Source organism: Lithobates pipiens, unplaced genomic scaffold, assembly GCF_037356315.1.
Source record: "Lithobates pipiens isolate NorthernLeopardFrog02 unplaced genomic scaffold, aLitPip1_a1.2 Scaffold_13, whole genome shotgun sequence".
In the NCBI taxonomy this organism is placed as follows: domain Eukaryota; kingdom Metazoa; phylum Chordata; class Amphibia; order Anura; family Ranidae; genus Lithobates; species Lithobates pipiens.
This window is the reverse complement of record NW_027507718.1, coordinates 444,438,734-444,465,365: the sequence shown is the minus strand read 5'-3', so window position 1 is coordinate 444,465,365 and position 26,632 is coordinate 444,438,734. Positions and strand designations below refer to the sequence as shown.

The following is a 26,632-nucleotide window of genomic DNA, read 5'->3' as shown; positions in this document are numbered from 1 at the left end:
ATTGCCATTCATAAGACTTCCAATTGTTTATATTGGAAACTTTCATTTTTAGCATGTTCCTTTAAATTATGTGTAAACGAGAGAGAGATCAACATTATGTCACACTGAAATTGCTAATAAAATGATTGATTGTCATTTAGCATCAGGCTATATAGTAACATCTGTCAGAGATTTTAATTGGAAGAAAGCGTCTCTTGGTGTAATTATTTTCAGATGCCTTATCCATGGCTGAGATTAATCATAGCCCATCACAGTCATTTTATTTATTTGTCACTTGTTACATTGTCAGGCCAGGCTTTGGCTCATGTGTGTCAATTTTGTCAATGAGAGGAGTTGAATTAAGGCTTATTAGTCCTTTGTTCCCTGTATAATGTTGTAAACTCCTTCATGAGACATGACATATTGGTTTATAAAGTAATTTACCATATAATGTGGCAAAGATTTTTCCAGTAAATATAGACAGTAAACTGCATATTCTACTTTCAGCTACAGCTAGGTATGTGCCTTTTCAAACATTTATTCAATAAAAATATCAATGCATGTAATAGTGTACTATGGAAAATGTAAGTACATTCTTGATTTAAGATGGTATTGACCCCCTGGGGCAGATATTACTACTAGTAGGAATTTATTTCTTTATATATAAAAAAAAGTTCTTTCGTTTTTTTAAGACGTCTGTGGGTTTCTGTGCATGAACTACCAATTTTAAAAATTTAATCTGAGCCATTCCTCGGTTGAGTGCTTCTGATCATTATTATATTGAAAGACTTTCCGTTTCACCGTCAAATTTTTAACAGGTGGCATCGCATTCTTATTAAATACACTTTTTGATATGATACAGAACATATCATTCATACTCGATGAGTGCAAGTTGCCTAGGCCCTGAAGAACAAAAAACTCCAAACCATAACATTTTCACCACCATGCTTCACAGTTGTTCTGATGTTTTTCTTCTGAAATACTGTCTTCAGCTTGTGGCACACGTCTACTGTTATTGTGACAAGATAGTTCCTATCTTTGATTAGGCACATTGTGCCAGAAGGCCTGGCCATTGTCTATATTATATGTTCAGTAGCAAACTTGAATCTTGTGCTAATGTGGTGTTTTGTTGTTTGTTTTTTTTTTTTTTTTTTTTTTTTTTTTTTTTTTTGGATACCTGGGCATTTCTTTAAATGCCTGTCATGGAGGTGCAAACTCTTTTTTTCATTTTAGTTGAATACACTTTGACCCCAACTGATGCAAGAGTTACCTGAACACCGTGTGATAAAATGTTGGGGTTCTTGGAGACTTTTTGTAACTTTAAATGGTTGCATTTGATGGGTCAACCATTCATGAACAAATCAGTAGTCATTTGATATCTACACCATGTTTAGGTTATTTGCTTACAGTGGAATAATTGATTTAAAATCATTTGGTGATCTTTTTAAATCTCTGGCCAAACTCTTGGCATCCATATAAAACAATGTAGCAGCGAAAAAATATATGTATTGAATAAGTCCAAAAACAGTATAAGGTGTCCAAAAATAAACAACTGATTGTGACTGGAAACACAATCCAAGATTGCACATATGTGAGTGCTGACCAAAACACCTCTTGATGGCAGTGCCCCACCACCACATAAATATGCGCTTACCAGAGGCAAATTAAAAGGAAGCCTGTGGCTAATACCCAGCCGGGGCCTTTTCCACAAGGAAGTTGACGTTACACCACCAGCAGAGGGAAGCCCGGACCACACTCCAAATGACTCAAGATCGAACATCAGCCAACTTGGTATAATATAAGTAGTGCCCAAAAGATAAAGGAGAGAACTCCATAGTGCAGACTCTACCACAATCAGTTTATTAGAATAAAATAGAATAAAACCTTTTGGAAGGTGGACGTATTGACATTATCGTGCTTCTCAGTGACAGGTGTTCGCTTGCTGGCCGGCCATTTTTATGTCTGTTTTAATCCTCACAATGTAAGTGTACTACATTTATTCTAATAAACTGATTGTGGTACAGTCTGCACTGTGGCGTTTTCTCCTTTTATCTTTTGGGCACTACTTAAATTATACCATGTTGGCTGATGCTTGATCTCGAGCCATTTGGAGTGTGGTCCGGGCTTCCCTCTGCTGGTGGTGTAACGTCAACTCCCTTGTGGAAAAGGCCCCGGCTGGGTATTAGTCGCAGGCTTCCTATTAGCTTGGCTCTGGTAAGCGCATATTTATGTGGTGGTAGGGCGCTGTCGTCAAGAGGTGTTTTGGTCAGCACTCACATATGTACAATCTTGGATTGGGTTTTCAAGTCACATTCAATTGTTTATTTTTAGACACCTTATACTGTTCTTTGAACTTATTCAATACATATATTTTTTCACTATTATTAGTGCTGCTACATTGTTTTATTGTATTTCCTATATGTGTATCTCATAGTTTTAGCAGCTGCTTTGCTATATTTTTTATTTCTATTTTTCTTTGCACTTTAGCGCAGTATTTTTTCTGTCTTCATGGCATCCATAACCTTCTTTCTGAGGGCCTTAGAGAACTCCTATGATCTTGGCATGATGACATCACACATGTCGATGGCAAAGAGACCCTAGGTGTCTGAGGCTTAAATAAGACATCTGTATGCTCCCTAGGTAGGTTCTAATCATTAGTACCTAATCTGGAAAAGCAGGGTCCAGTTTGAAGAAGTGGTAAATGTAGCTCTGTACTTTTTTCCATATGACAAATCTGCATTTTTGTTAATTGAGATCATGAAAATGAGTGCATCGTTTTAATTGTATTTGTTAAATTATGCTCCCTTCATCTGTAGGCATTAAAACAAGATCTAATGTTTGCCTATTCATATATGTTAAAAAGGTCAACAATTTCCAATGGATGTAAATAGTTATTCACATGACTCTGCATAATAAAGGAGTAAAACTCAAATGAATGAGGCAGAGAAAATAATCATCTAAAAGGGAAAGTATAGTTTGTTTTCCAAGATGAGTAATTTACTATTGCAGTGTGTACCTTGAAATGTCTGACTTTCACATTTTTACATTCTTCCTTTTATCGGGAGAACTTGACACCAGATTGTTTGTCTATTTAAAAATAATTTTTGTTACAGCATTTTATTTCCCTAATACAAGGAGTCTGGTGTCCCCAAAAAGGCCTTCTTTGAACTGAAGGTTGAGCATGCCTCAATCTTGGCAATTTTGGATGTGACGGCAGTGGCACCAGCAGACACAGAGCTGTCCCTCTGGGGACACTTCGTAGTAATGGCACTGTGTAATGGCACTTCGTAGTAATGGCACTGTGTGGGTGCTTTCCTTGACAGTTTTAGCCGTGCCATATAATTCATTGCAGGGGAGTGCTGGGAGATGATCTCTGAAACGATTAGTGTCTCAATCAGGGGAGGTGGGGGAAAGGAAGGGTGTGGGAACAGTAGTTGGGTCTGGCACGGACAGAGAACCTGCACGCCTGGAAGTTTCAAGTCCATGTTAAAATGTATTGTGCTTAAAAATGAAAGAAGAGAATCCCGTAAAAATAATTTTTGCTTTACTGGTTCAGTGTCACCCCACGCTGCATACTAGCACATTATGACTTAAACCGACCAGGGGCCTGTTGTTGTTTTTTTTTTTTTTTTTTTTCTTTTTTGGTGCGATTTACTATCACTTTAATGAAGCGTATATGTATATACAGAGTAAAATCACTGTCAGGATATTTTTTGCTGTCTGAATCGGGAACAGCAAGGTTGTTGACCCTCATATTATTGGCTTTGATTCAGGGAGGCAAGCCATTTGAACTTGTCAACAATGAGTGCTCTTTGCTCATGATTAAGTTTAAACATTCCTGATCTCAAGCTACTGTAACTTTCAGTGGTTTTGGCTATCCTTGACAATAGGCAATGCCTACGAGTGGATTCTATCTATGTGCAAGGACAGGGCTCGCATGCAAGACCTCTAATAATTTTTTTCTACAAAGTAATTCACATATTGTTTTGATACAGGCAAAATTAATATTGAAAAGCAGGTATAATAATATGGTAGCATGCTTAATTACTCCATAGTTGAAAATGTAATACATTGTAATTGTGCTATGTTTTATATCTATTCCTGTTCCTTTCAGTCTTAGGCCCCTTTCACATGGGTTTTCCAATCAGGCGAACCTGATCAGACCCTCCATGCCCCTCTATGGATTGGCGGATGCCAGCGGTGACATATCCGCTGACATCTGCTCCTGTCTGTGAAATCCAGATGTATGGAAACCCTATCCGATTGTTCAGAATGAGGTGACGTGGAAAAGTACGACGGGGCTACGTAGAGGCCAGTAGCCAATAGCTTTCGTCTCCAAATTTTTTCTGAGCATGTGTGGCACTTTGTGCATCGGAATTCTCTACATACGATCAGAAAAAGTCCAATCGGATTTTGTTGTCGGAAGATCCAACTCTCAAACTTTTTCCGTCCGAAATTCCGACAGAAAAAGTCCTAAAAGCACCCACACACGATCAGATTTTCCGACAACATAATCCGATCTGACTTTTTCCATCAGAATTTCCAACCGTGTGTATGGGGCATTACACCAATACCCAGGCTGCTGTGATATCATGCGTTTACTGATGCTAAAGGCGGGGGCTTCAAAATGCCCTAAAACCTGGTTATATTAAAAAACGCCTTCTTATTTGGTACAAAACAGCCAGCCCTCTTTAAACCTTTGTAAAATGATGACACAGGATCACCACATAAATAAAAGTCTAAGCCCCTGTACACACAGTCGGAGATTTCGACAACCAAATCCGTCGGATTTTGTCCGTCGGATCTTGTTCGACACTGTTGCATATACACGGTCGGACTAGGTTGTCGAAAAATCCGATCATTCAGAACGTGATGACGTAATTTCGTTACGATGGGACTACGTTCAGGCTAGTAGCCAATAGCTTTGATGTAGGAATTTGATCTGAGCATGCGTGGCACTTGGTCCGATCAAAATTCTGCACACATGATCGAAGTATGTCCGATCGAACCAGTTGGTCGGGAAATATTTCCAACATGTTGGAAAATTGGGTCCGATGGATATTCCGACGGAATCAGTCCGATGCATACCACACACAGTCGGATTATCCGACAACACAGTCCGATAGGACACATTCTGACGGATTCTCCGACCGTGTGTACAAGGGCTAAGAATGAAAGAATAAATTACGATTGTGTATACATATTCTTGTGGAGGTTTTCTGTTGGTTGCCCTGTTCTTATTAGAAAATCACTGGACTTTAGAAATATATTTGCTGTTTGTCAGTTCATGAGATTCATAATTGCAGTAGTAAGCACATTTTCCTCCTCTTTCTTTTTCTTGTGTGACAGGGTCTTCGAGAGACCAGACACCCTTACACATTCGTATCACAAGAGGGATTTAAGGAGTTATTGATGGTTCCCGGAGCTGCAGAAAAAGCCTTGCCCTTATTACCCAAGCTGGCCGCTGCTTTAAAGCCTGCCCTTGTATGTATATATTATGTATATTGTACATCCATTATAAAGACTAATTTTCTTTCTGTGATGTAAAAAAGTGTGCTGAGTTATAGAAGAAAATCCGACCTAAATCTCTTGGGTTGTGGGTTGAATAGATGGCCAAAAGATACCCAACAAATACCCATTCAGTCAGTGTTAATGGAGGAATCACTTCCGCAGCGCTACTGTGTTCTGTCGGTGGGGAGCCTTCCTAGCCAGCAGAACAGAGTGATTACCGCTAGGGGCTATAGCTGCCGGCAATAATTGCAGATAAAAAATCAGACAGGCTGGGTGTAACCAAGACGATTAATGGATCAACTTAGGTACAACCAGCCTGTGTATGGATGTATAGAATCTGGGCCAGTGTCTGCTGAACCAGTCGAGATTTGATCCATCTATTGCCGGCTTATTCTTTACTGGATGACACACAGACTACTAGATTACCTATTTTATACTTTATTATTACATAAAAACTGTGAACCAATTTATGCCTAGTCATCACCCCACTGAATCGGCTCAGTGTCCAAACAAATTTCATACTATTACATTATTGTGTTATATTCTTTCGGTTCACACTGTACAGCCATGGGCAAAAGTTTTAAGAATGACACAAATATTAATTTCCACAAAGTCTGCTGCTTCAGTGTTTTTAGATCTTTTTGTCAGATGTTACTATGGTATACTGAAGTATAATAACAATTAACAATTTAACAACATAACAATTACATTAGGGTTTATGCAAAAATCAATATTTGCAGTGTTGACCTTTCTTTTTTCGAGACCTCTTGACTGATGGCAGCCCATTGTTGCATAATAAATTCTTGGAGTTTTTCAGAATTTGTGATTTTTTTTTTTTTTTTTTTTGTTCAACCACCTCTTGAGAACTGACCACGGGTTCTCAATGGGATTAAGGTCTGGGGAGTTTCCTGGCCATGGACCAAAAATGTCAAAGTTTTGTTCCCCAAGACACTTTGTTATCACTTTTGCCTTATGGCAAGGTGCTCCATCATGCTGAAAAGGCATTATTCATCACCAAACTGTTCATGGATGGTTGGGAGAAGTTGCTCTTGGAGGAAGGTTTTTGTACCATTCTTTATTCATGGCTGTGTTCTTAGGCAAAATTGTGAGTGAGCCCACTCCCTTGGCTGAGAAGCAACCCCACACATTAATTTATAAAATTACTTTATCCCAGTCCTCAGCAGTCCAGTCCCTGTTCCTTTTGCAGAATATCAGTCTGTCCCTGATGTTTTTTCCAGGCGAAAAGTGGCTTCTTTGCTGCCCTTCTGGACACCAGGCCATCCAACAAAAGTCTTGACCTCACTGTGCATGCAGATATACTCACACCTGCCTGCTGCCATTCCTGAGCAAGCTCTGCACTGGTAGTGCCCCGATCCCACAGCTGAATCAACTGGCACTTGTTGGACTTTCTTGGGCTCCCTGAAGACTTCTTCACAGCAATTGAACCTCTCTTCTTGAAGTTCTTGATGATCTAATATAGAGGTTGACCGATATAACGGCCGACATTTGTCCATTTTGGAGAAATCCTCCCTTCTCCACACTCTATTGGCAGAGCAGCGCCGCAGTGTGTGAAACTGTATGGAGAGAGAGAGGAGATGTCAAAATTGAGATTGGATGTCAGGGGAGGGCGGGACCCAGCTATCCAACATCAGCCGATGGGATCTGAGCCAGCCGCTATGTGTTTGTGGCCCCGCCCCTTTCTTATACAGCCCAATCATTGGCTGGATAGCTGCTGGGTCCTGCCCACCTCCTACATCAAGCTGAATTTGGCAGCTCTCTCTATCTCTCTATACAGTTTCACACACCGTGGTGCTGCAGAGAGCATTGTTTCACACAGTTACACTATCGGCTGTGAAACCTGCCAGTGCCACCCGCCAGTCCCAATCAGTGCCACCTGCCAGTGCCATCTGCCAGTGCCAATTAGTGTCACCTGCCAATCAGTGCCAACCTGTGCCACTTGCCAATGTCACCTGTCGGTGCCACCTGCCAGCGCCAACCAGTGCAATCTGCCAGTGGCAACCAGTGCCACCTGCCAAAATAAATAAATTGGCCGCAAAAATCTGTCATAAGCCACCCCGATTTCTAAGTATCGGCATTGGCATCGGCCAGACGAAAAACCCATAGCGGTCAACCTCTAATCTGATAAATGGCTGATTTAGGTGCAATCTTAGTAGCAGCAATATCCTTGCTTATGAATTCATCTTTGTGCAAAGCAATGATGACTGCATGTGTTTCCTTGAAGGTAACCATGGGTAACGAAGAACAATGATTTCAAGCACCACCCTCCCTTTTAAAGCTTTCAGTCTGTTATTCTAACTCAATCAGCATTGCAGAGTGATTTCCTGTCTTGTCCTCCTCAACAGGGAGATGATGTCATCTGGTCCTTTTGAGGCAGTTCTGAAATGCAGTGGAAATTTTTTTTTTTTTTTTTTTTTTTTAGATTAAGTTCATTTTCGTAGCAAAGAGGGATTTTGCAATTAATTGCAATTAATCTGATCACTTTTCCTAACATTCTTGAGAATATGAAAATTGCCATCAAAAACTGAGGCAGCAGACTTTGTGAAAATTAATATTTGTGTCATTCTCAAAACTTTTGGCCACGGCTGTATCTTCCCTCTTCTGCTGTAATAAAGGCAAGCATCTATTTTCTGTGTTGCTCTGGATTTGCTCTGGAGATATAGTGGAAAATCTGGTGCAGCTGTGCATGGTAGCCAGTCAGCTTGTTAAATTAAACGTTTGACAATAAAACCTGGAAGTTGATTGGTTTCTGTGCAGAGCTGCACCAGATTTTGCACTCTCCAGTTTTAGTAAATTAACCCCACTGTATTGTTTTATGATGTATTGTACAAAACGTTTTAATAAAACAATCTTGGGAACAAATGGGATTAGCTTTTGCAGCTATAGAATAGGTTGTACCATAGAATAGGATAGAATAAATGGAGTCAAAGTTGCTCATAATACAAATAGGCCACAGTTATGTATATCCTTGCAGTTTTTTTCGCCAAACAATAAATCAATTACAAATGGTGGTTTTGTGGTTTTTCAAAACTGCATGGTGTAAGCTGAAATCCTGATTGTGAATGCAACAAAATAGCAAGGTGGGGAAACTTGGCTGGTTCCATGTGATCAGACATGCTTCATCGGGGATTGTTGTGCCGCTATATTGAATGTTTGAGCAAAATCTTTGACAGCGTATGTTCTCTAAGGGGTTTGTGAAGTTCAGACCTGTGAACAGATACCCATTCGGTTTTATAAATATCTACGGTGCTGATTCATAAAGCTGCTATAACGCTTTTGTCTGTATTCCCCTGGTAGCTCCCTCTCCTCCCAGTACATGCCATTTTTAAACTTTCCGAATAAATCATTGTGATGTTATTTCAGGGGCTGCCATTGTTTTTTCTCTGTTGGAGGCAGGAACCAAGAGGGTGCTCTGCATTACCTCCTCTGGCTGCAGGGCATCCTGTTGGATTATAATGCTAGCTCTACAGTCAGTATTAAGATTGTTATCAGTGACAGTGTGTAGTGGTCTTATTTGGCTTCTGGGGTTGACAACGTTCCAGTGAATTCACCGCAGTCCTTGTAGTGTTGCCCTCCTTCTGGATGAAAGGTCAGTGGCAGCTTTTAAAAATGTTATACTGCATTGCAAAGAAATGGCTTATTTGCTAAATTTGTGAAATGCAATTTTCATTTTAGGTATAGTTTTACATTAACCACTTTCAGACCGGACCATTTTGCTGGCTTAAGACCAGACCACTTTTTGCGATTCTGCACTGCGTCGCTTTAACTGACAATTGCACGGTCGTGTGACGTGGCTCCCAAACAAAATTGATGTCCTTTTTTTCCCCACAAATAGAGCTTTCTTTTGGTGGTATTTGATCACCCTGCGGTTTTTATTTTTTGCGTTATAAACAAAAATAGAGCAACAATTTTGAAAAAAACGCATTATTTTTTACTTTTTGCTATAATAGATATCCCCCAAAAATATATAAAACATTTTTTTTCCCTCAGTTTAGGCCGATACGTATTCTTCTACATATTTTTGGTAAAAAAAATCACAATAAGCAATTATTGATTGGTTTGCGCAAAATGTATAGCGTTTACAAAATAGGGGATAGTTTTATGGCATTTTTATTATTTTTTTTTTACTAGTAATGGCGGCAATCAGCGATTTTTATTGTGACTGCGACATTATGGCGGACACATTGGATATTTTTGACACATTTTGGGGACCATTGTCATTTATACAGCTATCAGTGCTATACAAATGCACTGATTCCTGTGTAAATGACACTGGCAGTGAAGGGGTTAACCAGGGGGTGGCAGTGTAGGGGTTAAGTGTGTCATAGGGGCGTGTTACTAACTGTGGGGGCTGGGCTTTGTGTTAGTGAACACTGATCTCTGCTCCAATCACATGGAGCAGAGATCAGTGTCACTTGTTGCTAGGCAGAACGGGGAGATGCTATTTACAACGGCATCTCCCCGTTCAGCCTCCCGTGAGACGATTGCGGTATCCCCGCGGACTTGAGTCCGCGGGACCCACGACCGGACTCACGGGGGTCTGGACTGGCACGCGCGTGATGGCAGGGAGGCAAATACAAATGGACGTACCTGTAAACCAATTTGCCTGCCCGTGCCATTCTGCCAGTGTACATCGTCGTGCGCCGGTCGGGAATTGGTTAAAGTGTGTTTAAATAAAATGGCGTGGTACCTGGTTTTAGATAGAACTATCATATAGCCATAGTTAGGCAGCTTTTTCCATAGCATACGAGTACACAATAAAAAAACAAACACAAGAGGGCGCCTCCATCTAGGTGTAGCAATTTATTCATAAATAAATAATGATAAATGAATACATCGCTACACCTAGATGGAGGTGCCCTCTTGTGTTTGTTTTTTTCTTGTATACAGGCATACCCAGAAACCAATGAGCTTCCAGGTTTTATTATCAAAGGTAATTGAACGAGCTGAGGTTAGAAGCTCATTGGTTACTGTGTACAAGTGAGTCTGATTTTGCACTTTCTAGCTTTAGTAAATAAACCCCATTCTGTACTTCAAAAGTGGGGCATGCCTGTATGTGCATTAGGATCTCAAGACCTATTCTGAGAGGAGCTGCATCCACTTCACCTGGTGTTCCCTACCACTCTCCTGGCCCTCATTTGTGCCCCAGTAAATGACGATTGGGTTCTAGTCAGCGCAATAGCACATTTTTTGTTCTTTGATATAGGTACTCAATGGCTGCCTCCCCTCTGTGTTTGCCTTCCTGCTCCATTGCTCCAATACAGACCTCTCCCATGGCAATATGCCAGCTGCCATCTTTTCCACCACTTCCCCCAGTTAGGTTGGGCATAGACTGAATGAAATTCGGACGGTTCTGTTGTTACCATTTTACAGATAGTGGTAGTGTGCATTGTAGATGCACTATTCTAGAAAAAAAGATTGTAAGTTTGCTCATTTACAAAGAAATGAAAAGTCTATATGTTTTATCATAGGTGTATTTTAAATGATAGAGACAGAATATCAACCAAAAATCCAGAAAAAAACTCATCATACAAATGTTATTAATGGAGTTGCAGTTCAGCAAGTAAAATAAGTATTTGATACCCAAGCAAAACTTGACTTTTCTTGTATATGATTACCAGGTTTGCACACATCTCAGGAGGGATTTTGGTCCACTCTTCTATTCCAGATCTTCTCTAAAACCTTAACGTTTCTTGGTAACACGAATGCTTCAGGAATTCAGCTCCCTCCATATGATTTCTATAGGATTAAGGTCATGATCTTAATGTGCTCCTTTTTGAGCCACTCCTATGTTGCCTTGGTGGTATGTTTTGGGTCATTGTTATGCTGGGAGACCCATATTCAGTGTTCTGGCTGAGGGAATAAGGTTCTCATCCAAGATTTTACAATATATGGCCCCTCAATACGGCAAAGTTGACCTTTACCTTTAGCAGAGAAACAGCCTCAAAGCATTATATTTCCACCTCCATGCTTGACTGTAGGGATGGTGTTCATATGGTCATAGTCAGTAGTTTTTTATTCCCCCAAACATGGCAAGTAGAGTTAATGCCAAAGAGCTCAATTTTGGTCCCATCTGACCACAGCACTTTCTCCCAGTCCTTCTCTGAATCATTTAGATGTTCATTGGCAAACTTCAGGCAGGCCTGAACATGTGACTTCTTGAGGAGGGGTACTTTGTGGGCGCTGCAAGATTTCAATCCATGGCAGCGTATTGTGTGTGTTTGACTGTGGTCCCAACTGCCTTGAGATCATTCACAAGCTCCTCCTGTGCCATTTTGGGCTGACCCCTCACTTTTCTCATGATCACTCCCTTATCCCATGAGACAAAACCTTGCATGGAGCTCCAGACTGAGGGTGATTGATTTATTAGTTTTGAGATTGAGTTATTTTGTATTTCCTCTATTTGCGAATAATCGCTCCAACAGTTGTCTCCCCCTCACCAAGAACCTTGCTGGTGGTCTTGTAGCAGCCTTGTGCAGGTCTACAATCTTGTCCCTGATGTCCTTTGACAGCTCTTTAGTCTTGCCCATGATGGTGAGGAAGAATGGAAGAAAGAAATTCTGTGGACAGGTGTCTTTTACACAGATAACGAGTTGTCGTTAGAAACACCTTCTTAAATTGAAAGCACAAATCTGTGTACTAAATGAGCACATCCTGTAGCCAGTGGGAGACAGAATTATTGTTGGTTTGGTAGGGGATCAAATACTTATTTTACTCACTGAACTGCAACTCAATTTATAACATTTTGTATCGTGTTTTTTTTCTGGATTTTTGGTTGATATTTTGTCTCTATCATTTAAAATACACCTATGATAAAAAGTATAGACCCTTTATTTCTTTGTAAGTGGCTAAACTTACAAAATCTGCAGGGAATCAACTAATTATTTTCCACACTGTAGATACTTAACATGCATTAAAATTGCGCACATTTGTGGAATGGGAACAAACTATGATACATTAAATTAACCATAGGCAACACTTTAAAAGTCCTTGCCGGTTACCAGTTTAGAGTAAGAACCCCTTCACACTGGGGCCGCGTCTGAATTTGCGATAAAGTAGCGCTTTACCACTGGTTTTTGGCCGATAGCGGGGCGCTTTTAACCCCAAAAAAGGAGGTAAAAAAGTCCTTACCATTTACCAGTTTAGAGTAAGACCCCTTTCACACTGGGGCTGCGTTCACGGTAAAGCACCACCCATTTTAGCTTTTGCAATGCTTTTCGGCCGCTAGTGGGGCACTTTTAACCCCCAAAAAAGGGGTTAAAACTCCTGTTTTGCTGCGCTTTTAAATTCCTTTTAAGGCGCTTTTAAAGCGCTGCTTATTCATTCCAATGGGCAGAGGTGGTTTGGGAGAGCTGTATACACCTCAAAGATGCTGTTTGCAGGACTTTTTTCCCCATCCCGCAAGCGCACCGCCCCAGTGTGAAAAAGCACACTGGAAAGAATAAGAGGTGGTTTTCAGGCGCTTAGCAGAGGCTATTTCTAGCGCTAAAGCAACTGAAAACCACCCTAGTGTGAAAGGGGTCGTAAGCGTGAGTGCTGGTGCTAGAATTATTGCTCTCACTCTGACGTTTGTGACAAAACCTCACGTGTGTTGTGATCACCTTATACATATGCGTGCAGGACCTACGTATGCGTTCATATTTGAGCGTGAGCACAGGGGTCGGGAGTGCTTTACTTTCATTTTTATAAATTCTTTTTTTATGCACTTTTTTTTTTACAGTGTGTCTTTCATTTTTTTATTTTGGATCAACTTTATTGCTTACACAAGAGATTAACAACATCCCTTGTGATAGCACTGGCAGTAACAGGTACTCTTTACTGAGAGATCTGGGGTCTGTGAGACCCCAGATCTCTAGAATAGACCCCAGATCTCTACTGCCCTCCCAAGCAGCCGATCAAACTGAGATAAGTTTGATCGGCTGCATTACTAGCTGTTAACCGCCACTAAATAAACAGCTGAAACCGAAAGTGACAAAATCCTCATCTCTTCTGGTTTTATATACAGTACCATAGAGAAGTTCAGGAAATGGATGCTCCTTCTTTTCTATAGTCAGCCAGCGCAGCTAACCATAGTGGACCCCAGGCTCCTCGTGGGGCAAGAGAGCTTGGACATGGCAATGGGAGGGGGGCATCACTGACTTAAAAAAATGGCACAAGGATCATGACTGCAGCTATATACTGTTTATATGGCCTAAGGGCATGAAGTGGTTAAAAAAAAGTTAAACTTTAAAGGCCACTTTAGCATTTCTAAAATACTATTTACAGTATTGTACCCTAAGTACTGTTGTAGCTTCATGAAATAGAACCTGTGGCACAGGACTTTTCAAAGGACAGCATATAGTCTCTTCTTTTTGGGGAGCATTTTACCTTGTTTATATTGATTATTATGATAAATTGCTATAAATTGTGTTTATATACATTTTAATTTAGTACTGCTTTAATATTTAAACTAATGATCTGTCTTGATTCTCAGGTACACTCAGATGGTGCCGTGTTTGAAAAAGGTTTGAATGGCTTGGTACAGCTTAGTGCTGTTGTTGGTCCAGCATTAAACATTCATCTAAAGAGTCTGCTCACCAGTGTAAGTTCTGAAAATAGCTTTTTGAAAAGACCCTGGGGGGAGATTTACGAAAACTGGAGCACTCAGAATCTGGAGCAGCTGTGCATAGTAACCAATCAGCTTCTAACTTCAGCTTGTTCAATTAAGCTTTGACAATAAAACCTGGAAGCTGATTGGTTTCTGTGCAGAGCTGCACCAGATTTTGTACGCTCCAACATTAGTAAATACCCCCCCCCCCCCCCCCGTTTCTAGACCATTCATTGCAACGCAGATCTTCCCATAAGATAATATGATCATTTATTGTATTTTATGCATGTTATTTAGCTGTAAAAGCCTCCCTTGTGCAGACATTCAAATGCTCTGAAATTGCTGCTGGGCGCCGCCATCTTGGATGTGATATCAGCACACTCAGAGCTGTCAGTTAAGTGACAGTCTATAGTATTCCCCTTTGCTCCTCCCCCAGCAGATAAATAAAAGCTTTATGTGAAAGAGCTGGTCCAGCACAGACAATAAGTAGACACTCCTACCCTGTTTCCCCGAAAATGGGCTTATATTGCAGCCATCACCGACAATCAAGCTAGGTCTTATTTTCAGGGAAACAGGTTAGTAGAGAAAAGGGCTATAATTCGGAAGGAGAGAGGGAATTTGAATTTGATGTGTTTAGAAATCTTCTGTCTGGTGGAATAGCAACCTAGATGTAAGACCTATGTTATACACTTTCCTCTATTCAGATCCTATTAAGAAGCCTTTTCACAAGATATAACATTTCCCATCACTGAAAACAAAATCTTTGTTTTTCTCCTTTTCTACATTAAAGGACAAGTAAACGTAAGCATGAGTATTGTAGGTGAAACAACCCCAAAAGATTCCCTTGACACGACTCGATTTAGGCTAGGTTCACACTCCTTGTCTCCTGCACCACATTGCAATTTCTTAGCCCTTTCAATCTGTTACGGTTGTCAATACAAAGTTAACAACACCCGAAATGCAGCGGATCGCATTGTAGAAAACCACTATGTTTTCCAGTTCAGTGCGGCTCCAAAAAAAAGGCGCATGCGCTTCTCTGGTGCGATTCGGTGGGATTGAGCCCATTCAAAATGAATGGGTTCAAATCGCACTATACTGAACCACGTGTGAATTGCACACGAATGCAGTGCAGTTCCTGTGCGACTCGCATGCGGTGTACTGTGAACTGAGGCTTAAGGTAGGTGGTGAATGTCTGTGCCTGGCCTGAAGCCTCTCCTGGTGGGGCTACCAGTATTTTCAATAAAACGAAGTACCAGATGAGTTGTAAAACGTTGTCATCAGAACTCTAAATTATATTGCCTGGCCTGGTGTCATTAGCATGTTACAGGAGTGCCTTACGACATGCCCAGCTCAAGCTAAAATGATTTCTGTCTTTAGTTTTCTTTAGAGTGGATATGACTCAGAACTTCTGCCAACAAAGCCCCCCCCCCCCCAACCCCCCCAAAATATTATATTTTTTCTGAAAGCAGACAAGTTCATGTAAATGTGCACTGCACGGTGGCATCATCGCGCAAAGAGTTTTTATTTTTAGCAAGGTACATAAAAATATGGATGAGCGAGTTTGGGGTGGAGGAACTTGACTGGCCTGCACAGAGTCCTGACCTCAACCTAATAGAACACTTTTGGGGTAAATTAGAGGGCAGACTGTTAGCCAAGCCTTCTTGTCCAAAATCAGTGCCTGACCTCACAAATGCACTTTTGGAAGAACGGTCAAACATTCCCATAGACACTCCGTAACCTTATGGACAGCCTTCCCAGAAGAGTTGAAGCTGTTATAGCTGCAAGGGGTGGGCCAACTCAATATTGAACCCTACAGACAAAGACTGGGATGCCATTAAAGTTCATGTGTGTGTAAAGGCAGGTGTCCCAATACATAGTAGGTTACATAATAGGTGAGGTTGAAAAAAGACACAAGTCCATCAAGTCCAACCTATGTGTGTGATTATATGTCAGTATTACATTGTATATCCCTGTATGTTGTGGTCGTTCAGGTGTTTATCTAATAGTTTCTTGAAACTATCAATGCCCCACGCTAAGACCACCGCCTGTGGAAGGGAATTCCACATTCTTGCCGCTCTTACAGTAAAGAACCCTCTACGTAATTTTAAGGTTGAACCTCTTTTGTTCTAATTTTAATGAGTGGCCACGAGTCTTGTTAAACTCCCGTTTGTGAAAATGTTTTATCCCTATTGTGGGGTCACCAGTATGGTATTTGTATATTTAAATCATATCCCCTCTCAAGCGTCTCTTCTCCAGAGAGAATAAGTTCAGTGCTCACAACCTTTCCTCATAACGAATATCCTCCAGACCCTTTATTAGCTTTATTGCCCTTCTTTGTACTCGCTCCATTTTCGGTACATCCTTCCTGAAGACTGGTGCCCAGAACTAGACAGCATACTCCAGGTGCGGCCGGACCAGAGTCAAAAACACTGACAATATAGTGTATATTGATGTATAGAATACCTCTGCACCAACCAACCAAACAAAGAAACAGGAAACTGCTGCGTACACTAGAAAAGAGCTTTGCCTACTCTCTAAGTTTTGTCAATTATAAATAATAGTGTCGCGCAGTATAAGTCAAGATAGAAATAGAAAAGGAGAAAAAGGGAAGAGAAAGGAAGGGACAGGGTGGGGGGGGGGGGGAGCGAACAGGGAGGTAGGTAATGGAGCTATAGATGAAAGGTGATGGAAGAGAACTATATAAATGGATATGGACTTAGTATAAAAGTACCTTTTAACTTATATGTTGCATAATGAGCTAGGTAAATAAATAGTGATAACAATCATAGGCCAATATCTGGACAACAAAAATCTATATACGTTCACTCTAGTGATAGTAAACACAACTGTGCAAAAAATGCAATATAGCATGCCAAGTGAATAAATAAATAAATAGCAATCATAGGTCAATATCTAGACAACAGGAATCAATATGCGTTCACTCTGGTGATAGTAAACACAACTGTGCAAAAATGCAATATAGCATGCCAAGTGAATGTGCAAAATGTAAAACAAATCTGAATGAATCAGATAAATTAACTAAAGAGAAAAAAGTTATATATATATATATATATATAAAGCATGGACTACTAGTTTATACAGTGCATAACCTTGTGCAAAAACTGCTAGCAGCAAAAAAACAGTGCATAACTCTGTGTAAACATTGCAAGTGGCAAAAAAGGGGGGGAGTAAAGTGCTAATAATGCGGTATATGAATAAAGCGAGCGGTGCACTCCAGCGTTCTTTCCGGTGTCCCTCTCTCTTTCTCCTTCCTTACACGTATTCGTCACCGTCACATGACTTCATCAGGGAAAGTCACGAAGTCACGTGACGGTGACGAATATGCGTAAGGAAGGAGAAAGAGAGAGGGACACCGGAAAGAACGCTGGAGTGCACCGCTTGCTTTATTCATATACCGCTGTTCATGTGTGCTCCATAATGTGAGTACCCTGATGTTATACCTTAATAAAAATTGGTTTTGCTGAAATACTACACTATGGATTATCATCTCTATATTTTGTGAGGTATACCCATTCTAAAGGTCTCAGAACTGGAGCGATAGGATATATACACCTATACTATAATAAGGTTGTAACCTCACAGTCGTGAGGTAAGGGCACATCCTCTCACCTATTGGATAAAAGAAAGAAACAACCACTGCACTTATGTGTTTGCATGATAACACCAACACTTGAGTTTGAAACAAAGAACTCTTATTTTGCAGATTTTTGCACGTCTATTTTTCAATATTCCAGGACTTATTAATTTGCATTATTAGCACTTTACTCCCCCCCTTTTTTGCCACTTGCAATGTTTACACAGAGTTATGCACTGTTTTTTTTGCTGCTAGCAGTTTTTGCACAAGGTTATGCACTGTATAAACTAGTAGTCCATGCTTTATATATATATATATATATATATATATATATATATATATATATATATATATATATATATATATATATATATAAACTTTTTTCTCTTTAGTTAATTTATCTGATTCATTCAGATTTGTTTTACATTTTGCACATTCACTTGGCATGCTATATTGCATTTTTGCACAGTTGTGTTTACTATCACCAGAGTGAACGCATATTGATTCCTGTTGTCTAGATATTGACCTATGATTGCTATTTATTTATTTATTTATTCACTTGGCATGCTATATTGCATTTTTTGCACAGTTGTGTTTACTATCACTAGAGTGAACGTATATAGATTTCTGTTGTCCAGATATTGGCCTATGATTGTTATTACTATTTATTTACCTAGCTCATTATGCAACATATAAGTTAAAAGGTACTTTTATACTAAGTCCATATCCATTTATATATATAGTTCTCTTCCATCACCTTTCATCTATAGCTCCATTACCTACCTCCCTGTTCGCTCCCCCCACCCTGTCCCTTCCTTTCTCTTCCCTTTTTCTCCTTTTCTATTTCTATCTTGACTTATACTGCGCGACACTATTATTTATAATTGACAATATAGTGTATATGTTCTGAAAGTATATGTAAACCATATCAATGAATTCTCTCTTATTTCCTTTTAAATAGACCAATGAAAGTGTTTTGCTTTTTTTGTTCAATAAATAAAAAAACATACCTGTGGATCCTGCTACACATCGTGTGAGCTGATTTTTTTTCTGTGCTTTCTAGTATTCTGTGCTGTCTAAAATCTGTTTATATCTGCAAAGGGTGGACCAATTCAATAGTAAACCCTACGGATTAAGACTGGGATGCCATTAAATGTCATGTAAAGGCAGGTGCCCTAATACCTTTGGCAATAAAGTGTACACACATGTACATATGTAAATGTCGATTGCGATCTACATGTTACATATTGCCACGCACGGAGTGTGAGCAATAATTTGGGCATCAGAGCTCCTGAGTAACTCTAAATGGATGACCTATAAGAGCTTTTAAAGTGTTGCCTATATAAAATATAGGCTACTGAAGTCTTTCACCATTTCAGATGCACACAATTTTAACCTTTTCATGCCCACCGCCTCCCGGCTCTTTAACAGTTTTAAAAGCCGGTAGGTGGAGGCGGGCATTCGGGTCATGTGATTGGTTGTCAAAGCGCTCACATGACTGGAAAGCTCCTGTTCTCAAGTTTGCATCATGAGCTTTCTGGTACCCACCGGCTACCATGCTAGGAGCGTTCAGGGAGTATGCTTTCAGCACAGTAAGTTGTTTTAACAGGGCCACATATACGAAGCCGCTCAGTGTTGAGGCCCACCCGCCGAGTGGCCGAATATATGCGTGCGGGCGGCGTCAAGGGATTACGTTTTTTTTTATTGTTTGGTATCTATTTAGGTGGCACAACATCTATTATTATATTTTACCCAATTGGCTAATTTATTGCATTTGTGTGTCTTAAAACTAACTTAATTCATTCATTTTATTCTCTAGTGGGTCTGCTTTCAGAAAAAATATATTATGTTTTTCGGCATTTACATTTTCGTGGCTAAAATTGTTTTAAACATGTGTGCAAAAAAAAATGCAAAAAAACAGCTCTGGCAACGAAAGAGTTGAAGGGAAATTCTAGCGTGGGAACTATTCACCCTGAGCTTTTTATTTTCACACTACAGGTTTGCTTTAATAAACGTGTTTCATGAAAAAAAAAAAAAAAAGATCTGTTTCATGTTTGTATTTTCTTTTGACAGCTCTCCAAAAGACTAATGGACAAAAAACATAAAGATTCAGTCACGACTGCTTTACAGAAATTGGAGCATTATGGTGGGAAGGTAATTTCTGATAATACATTATAAACATGAAGATGTGCATTAAACAAAAAAGATTATTATGAGCTGAATTAACATCCTTGAAATTACAAAAACCTTGTATTGCTCTGCAGTGAAGCACTAAGCAGTGAATTATCTGCAGATGTATTACATTGGACGGGTGCATTCATCATTAGGGCACATGCTGACACTAACATTATTATTTGAAGTAAAAGAAACTCAACTTTACCAGCCTGAATAAAAACCTACTAGGCACCCTAAATCATGTCTGTGTCTACCATGAGCATTGTGAATGTTTCACATCATTAGAGAATGTCAAGCCTGTTTTCAGACAACACTTGCCTGGAAGACATTCAGTAAGATGAGCGAATCGGCAAGGCACAATCGCTCTGCTAAGCAGCAACACAGACCATGTATGCAGTAGTCATATATGGTTGCCTCCATGCACTGATATATACAGTATCTCACAAAAGTAAGTGCACCCCTCCCATTTTTGTAAATAGTTTATTATCTTTTCATGTGACAACACTGAAAAAATGACAATGTAAAGTAGTGAGTGTACAGCTTGTATAACAGTGTAAATTTGCTGTCCCCTCAACGCACAGCCATTAATGTCTAAACCGCTGGCAACAAAAGTGAGTACACTCCTAAGTGAAAATGTCCAAATTGGGCCCAAAGTGTCAATATTTTGTGTGGCAACAATTATTTTTAAGCACTGCCTTAACCCTCTTGGGCACGGAGTTCACCAGAGCTTCACAGGTTGTCACTGGAGTCCTCTTCCACTCATCCATGACGACATAACAGAGCTGGTGGATGTAAGAGACCTTGCACTCCTCCACCTTCTGCTTGAGGATGCTCCACAGATGCTCAATAGGGTTTAGGTCTGGAGACATGCTTGGCCAATCCATCACCTTTACCCTCAGCTTCTTTAGCAAGGCAGTGGTCATCTTTGAGGTGTGTTTGGGGTTCATTATCATGTTGGAATACTGCCCTGCAGCCCAGTCTCTGAAGGGAGGGGATCATGCTCTGCTTCATTATGTTACAGTACATGTTGGCATTCATGGTTCTCTCAATGAAATGTAGCTACCTAATGCTGGCAGCACTCATGCAGCCCCAGACCACGACACTCCCACCATTATGCTTGACTGTAGGTAAGTCATGCTTGTCTTTGTACTCTTCACCTGGTTGCAGCCACACATGCTTGACTCCATCTGAACCAAATAAGGTTATCTTGCTCACATCAGACAACAGGACATGGCTCCAGTAATCTATGCCCTTAGTCGGCTTGTCTTCAGCAAACTGTTTGCAGGCTTTTTTGTGCATCATCTTTAGAAGAGGCTTCCTTCTGGAACGACAGCCATGCTGGCCAATTTGATGCAGTGCGCGGTGTATGGTCTGAGCACTGACAGGCTGACTCCCCACCCCTCCAACCTCTGCAGCACTAGCACCAGCTGGCAGCACTCATATGTCTGTTTCCCAAAGACAACCTCTGGATATGACACTGAGCACGTGCACTCAACTTCTTTGGTCGACCATGGCGAGGCCTGTCCTGAGTGGAACCTGTCCTGCTAAACTGCTGTATGGTCTTGGCCACCGAGCTCCGTTTCAGGGTCTTAGCAATCTTCTTATAGTCTAGGCCATCTTTATGTAGAGCAACAATTCTTTTTTTCAGATCCTCAGAGAGTTCTTTGCCATGAGGTGCCATGTTGAACGTCCAGTGACCAGTATGAGAGTGAGAGCGATAACACCAACATTTAACACACCTGCCCCCCCCATTCACACCTGAAACCTTGTAACACTAACAAGTCACATGATACTGGGAGGGAAAATGGCTAATTGTGCACAATTTGGACATTTTCACTTAGGGGTGTACTCACTCTTGTTGCCAGCGGTTTAGACATTAATGGCTGTGTTGTGTTGAGTTATTTTGAGGGGACAGCACATTTACACTGTTATACAATCTGTACACTCACTACTTTACATTGTAGCAAAGTATCATTTCTTCAGTGTTGTCACATGAAAAGATATAATACAATATATACAAAAATGTGAGGGGTGTGCTCACTTTTGTGAGATTCTGTATATATTGTACATCAGTCTCTGCCCTCAAGGAGCTTACAATCTAAGGTCCCTAACTCACATTCATGCATACACATACTAGGGAAAATTTTGTCAGGAGCCAATTAACCTACTAGCATGTCCTTGGCGTGTAGGAGGAAACTGGAGTACCCAGAGGAAACCCACGCAGGCAAGATGCACACTCCAGGCAGGTAGTGCCATGGTTGAAATTCAAACTGACAACCCTAGTGCTGCTAGGTGGAAATACTAACATCTTAGCCACTGTGCTGCCCTACATGTATATACCTATTTTCAGCCTTGCTTTGGTTAAGTCATGCGATCCCCTGTCAGTTGGTGGTAGATGCAGGGGAAAGGAGGGAATGCTTGACAATAGCTGGAAAGTCTGTCGCCCATAGGCTCCCATGGTCCAGCCATTGTTGCCTCTCAGATCTCTATCATGAAGCAGCCGCTCACTGAGGGACCTCTACTAAGACTGGAGAGTGCAAAATGTGGTGCAGCCCTGCATAGGAACCAATCGGCTTCCAGGTTTTTTGGGTTTTTTTTTTGTTTTTATTCATTTTTTTTGTTTTTTTTTCAGGTTTTCTTTACTAAATTAAAATACAGAAGTATAAGAAAACAACGTCCAATATCTGTTATACATTTGAATATATGTCAGATAATCACTTGAGTGGTCACATTAACATAACTCGGGTCGCACCTAAACTAGTTTGGTTTGACCGAGGAAAAATGTGTTTCCTGGATACATAATATATTGGTGCGTTGGGCAATCGCTTCACTCCATAATAGGGTTTGCTTGAATAGGAGATTCAAGCCTTTGACATTGAGGGAGGTGATTTTGAGTGACATGAGTTCTAATATGAGATATGTCAAAGTGGCACAGAGAAGTAGAGGGTCCAAGTAGTCGCTAAGAGTATAACATATGAGTCTTAAGAACCAAAATGCAGTAGTAAAGTTTACAGATATACAGAATAGATATGTCTACAAGGTATCTATGTATGTTGTAGAAGCTATATAGGCTTAGTCAACAATGCAGTCTCAAAGCGATAAAAGTATACTAGAGTAACCTGAAAATGCTTTGCACACAATAGCAGTAGGGCGGGGATGTGGAAGCAGCTCCTCCACAAGTGTATGCACATGACATCCAGCTAGATGACCAGGGTAGATTATCCCTGGGTAGTAGTAAGGTCATTAACTAGGGTTTATTCCACGTGTCCCAGGCATTCGAGATTTTGGCAGACTTCTTGTTAGTGGGAGTCTTTGGTGGTGGGTCAGTGAGTATACCCCAGTTGTGCAACTGTTTGATCACATCCTTAGGGGTTAAGATAGAGATTTGCTGATGTTGATAGGTGACCAACAGTTTAGTAGGAAACCCCCACTTGTACATGATCCTATGCTCTATAAGGATCGGGGTAGTGGGAGCACCGTCAGCCGTGGGACTACAAAACTCAGTGCCATGCTGTCTCTTCACTGGGGGAGGCTTTGTAGGAGTATGTGCTGGCGAGATGGTAGATATCTTAACTCTGTCAGTAGGAGAAGAGGCCAGATGGGATTGTTGCTGGATACAGGGAGAGGTTACTTACCTTGTCCCCTGGATCCAGCGATGTCCTCTGCGCTGTGTGATCGAGCTGTCCTCCGCTTGATTCACACAGTGCCCGAATGCCGCCGAGCTCCGTTCCCTGCGACGCTACAGTGCACGGGAGCGGAGATCGGCGCCAAATTCAAAAGTAAAAACACACAATACACATACAGTACTGTATAAAAAAATTGCACACCCCCTTTGTCCCTAGTGGTCTGTGCATTGCCCTGCATGCACTTTTATATTATAAATACTGTTTTTTTCTGCCTGGAATTTGGTGATTGCCCATAGCAACCAAAAACTGTCCCTTTATGCCAAAAGTGATTTTAGACCAACTAGAAAACAGCGATAATAAATTATAATCACTTGCAGAACTGAGCGATAGCGATTTGTGGGAAAATTCGTCATCAAACACTAAATCTAATGACAGCGACAATTCTGCAAATGAGCAAATTTCAGTGTTTTTGGATTTGATTACATTATTGAATAATTTGTATTATTATTTATTATATTATAAACTTTATCATACCCGGGATGTCTGCTAGACTCTGGTTTGAACAGATTTAAGAAAGTTATTCCTAAGAATTACAGGACTACAATATAAAACGCCAAATTTCCATGCAAAATAATTGTACCGCTTTCAGCACCTAAAACCAGAACTAATCATACCGCCAGGGAGGTTAAGCTAAACTATTTTATTAGATATATTTAAAACCTTTAAATATACAGTTTACTAAAGTTAAAGCGTTAGTAAATCCAGCTTTGTTATTTTTACCTAAAGGTAAGCCTATAATAAGGGTTACCTGTAGGTAAAATGAATATCTCTAAGTCCAATTACAAAAAAAGTTTAAAAAATAAGGTAATGGTCTCTAAATATATCCAGCTAAACATTTAGCCACTAAAAGTGAACCTGTGCTTAGGTTAAAAGGCAAAGTGACAGGTTAATTTTAATGTCCCAACCCTCCCTACTGCATATACTCGCCTTTATTCACCTAACTCTATTCAGTCACTGAGAGCAAGGAGAGGGGAGGGTGTAGGGTGTTCACCTGTTATTTCTAAAAATGTGAATTGACCCGTTAAAAAAATTGCAGATGATTTTTTTGTCCTGTTTAGTTATATTTTGTTTATTACTTGATACAAAAAGCTGCTCTTTTTACTTAAGGCCCCTTTCACACATGCGGACAGTATGTCCGTATTTCATCGATCCGTTTATGGATGAAATACGGACATACACGCATCCCTATGGGATAGCGGGTGTCTGCGGATGAATGTCCGCAGACACCCGCTATTGTCCGCCTCCGCAATTGTCCGATTCTGCCGACGGAGGAAAATCCTATTTTTCTATCCGTCTGCAGATCGGATGAACAGGGACAGACGGTCCGTGCTCATCCGATCCGCATAGAGGAGAGCTGACAGGGCGGTCCCTGCACAGTGTGCCGGGACTGCCCTGTCCGCCGCCGGCTCAGCAGGGACAACGGAGCGATCCCCGCTGAGCAAGCGGATCATCACAGGGCGGATCATTACTGATCCGTCCCATGTGAAAGGGGCCTTACACATGAATTAATTTTGTTTTTTATTTGGCAACTGAATTTGGATTTTCTTTTTCTTTTTAAAGGAAAGCCTGACAATAATCAAATCGAAAATACCAACCTACCGCTCCATATACAGCTGAACTTGAACTGGAAACGTTTTGTGGGTGTGGACTTTATGTTGTAAGAAATTAATACACAAGCTTTCTGTGGCCTTTCCTATGAAGATATAAAGCATGGATGCCAAAACCTATTGGAGACTAAACCCCCTGTGTGCAATAATTGTTTTCTGCATTGATTGATGTCTGAAATTATATACTGCAAAAAAAAGATCTGGGATAGTGGCTTCTTCTGTGTGATCTGCAATGCCAAGTGCACTCACAAATTACTGGGATTAGTATTTGACTACGTACAGTATCATTTAATAGGTTCATTTGTATTATGCAGCTGCTACACATAGTAACCAGTTGGAGTCAGAATTTCACATTCCACCTGATTGAAGGTTGTGATGCAGATAGCTGACCCTCATCCTTTGACAGAGGTGTCTGGCTGTCAAGTGTATAACTTTTGTATTATTTACTCTTTGTGGAGGGTTCAGAGCCAGAGAATTTTTTGTTGAGGAGCGTGTACTTTTATTGTCAGCACATCTCAATGGCCTGGGAGTACAATTTACTGTAATAGCTTTTGACATGGAATTTGATACATAGGACAGTGGAGGGAAAATGTATTGCTGATTTTCTGCTGAGTGGTGTGTTATTAAAGCGGAAATCTAAGCAAAATAAATATTATCTAGACAAGAGCCGTGAGTTTCCTTCCTTAGAGCATAAGCGCACTTCAAGACAATGGGTTTAATTTACTAAAACTGTAGATCACAAAATCCGGTGCAGCTGTGCATGGTAGCCAATCCACTTCTAAATTCAGCTTGATCAATTAGGCTTTTGGAAAAACTTGAAGCTGATTGGTTTCTATGCATAGCTGCACTAGATTTTGCACTACAGTTTAAATGAATCAGCCCCAATGTGTCCTTATCCTGTTTTCCCCATTGCACGCACCTAAATTAGCCCATACTCCTCCCTCTAGATCTCATGGCTGCAGCCTTTGGTATTAGTGTACAGTCTGGCCATGCCAGCGCATTGTAGCCCCATAGACTTCTATTGTGATGACTCTTGTCATCTCCCTTCATCTCTGATCTACGGTAGAGACATAGCCCCATACTCACCCGTACTAATACTGGGCAATATTGGGGTTTCTGAAGGCACTTGTAGCATGCAAAGAGGACTGATATCCATTTTGGCTATTAAGGAATATATTTAAACAAAAGTTATTGTGCCTGGAGTTGGCTTTCTCTGCTCATGACATTTTCGCTTTTCCTCCATCAGCAGTACACTGTCTTAAAGCAAAGCATCACCCAAGGTCAAAATTGCACTTTTGTTTCGGGGGCGGGTACCTGGTTTTGAAGTTCTCTCCCACCCTCCCCCCAGTCTTCTGGGACATGTCAAAGCTCCCAAAAGACTGCAGAACCATTCACAAAGTGCAGCGCGGCTCACACATGCGCAGTGGGCAGCCAGCTGTGAAGCTGCAAGCTGTTACAGCTGCGGGGGCCCACA

At 40.7% G+C, this 26,632-nt stretch overlaps 1 protein-coding gene across 1 annotated transcript in view; it reads left to right on the top strand.

Annotated features, from left to right (window-relative positions):
• PACRGL (parkin coregulated like) overlaps positions 1-25,824 on the top strand; it is a 43,151-nt gene extending 17,327 nt beyond the window's left edge. Inside the window, exons 6-9 of the mRNA XM_077477715.1 lie at positions 5,329-5,463; positions 13,982-14,089; positions 19,764-19,844; positions 25,112-25,824. Coding sequence (XP_077333841.1) covers positions 5,329-5,463; positions 13,982-14,089; positions 19,764-19,844; positions 25,112-25,168 — 381 coding nt within the window. The 3' untranslated portion in view covers positions 25,169-25,824. The remainder of the gene's footprint in view (positions 1-5,328; positions 5,464-13,981; positions 14,090-19,763; positions 19,845-25,111) is intronic.
• Positions 25,825-26,632: the final 808 nt, after the last annotated feature.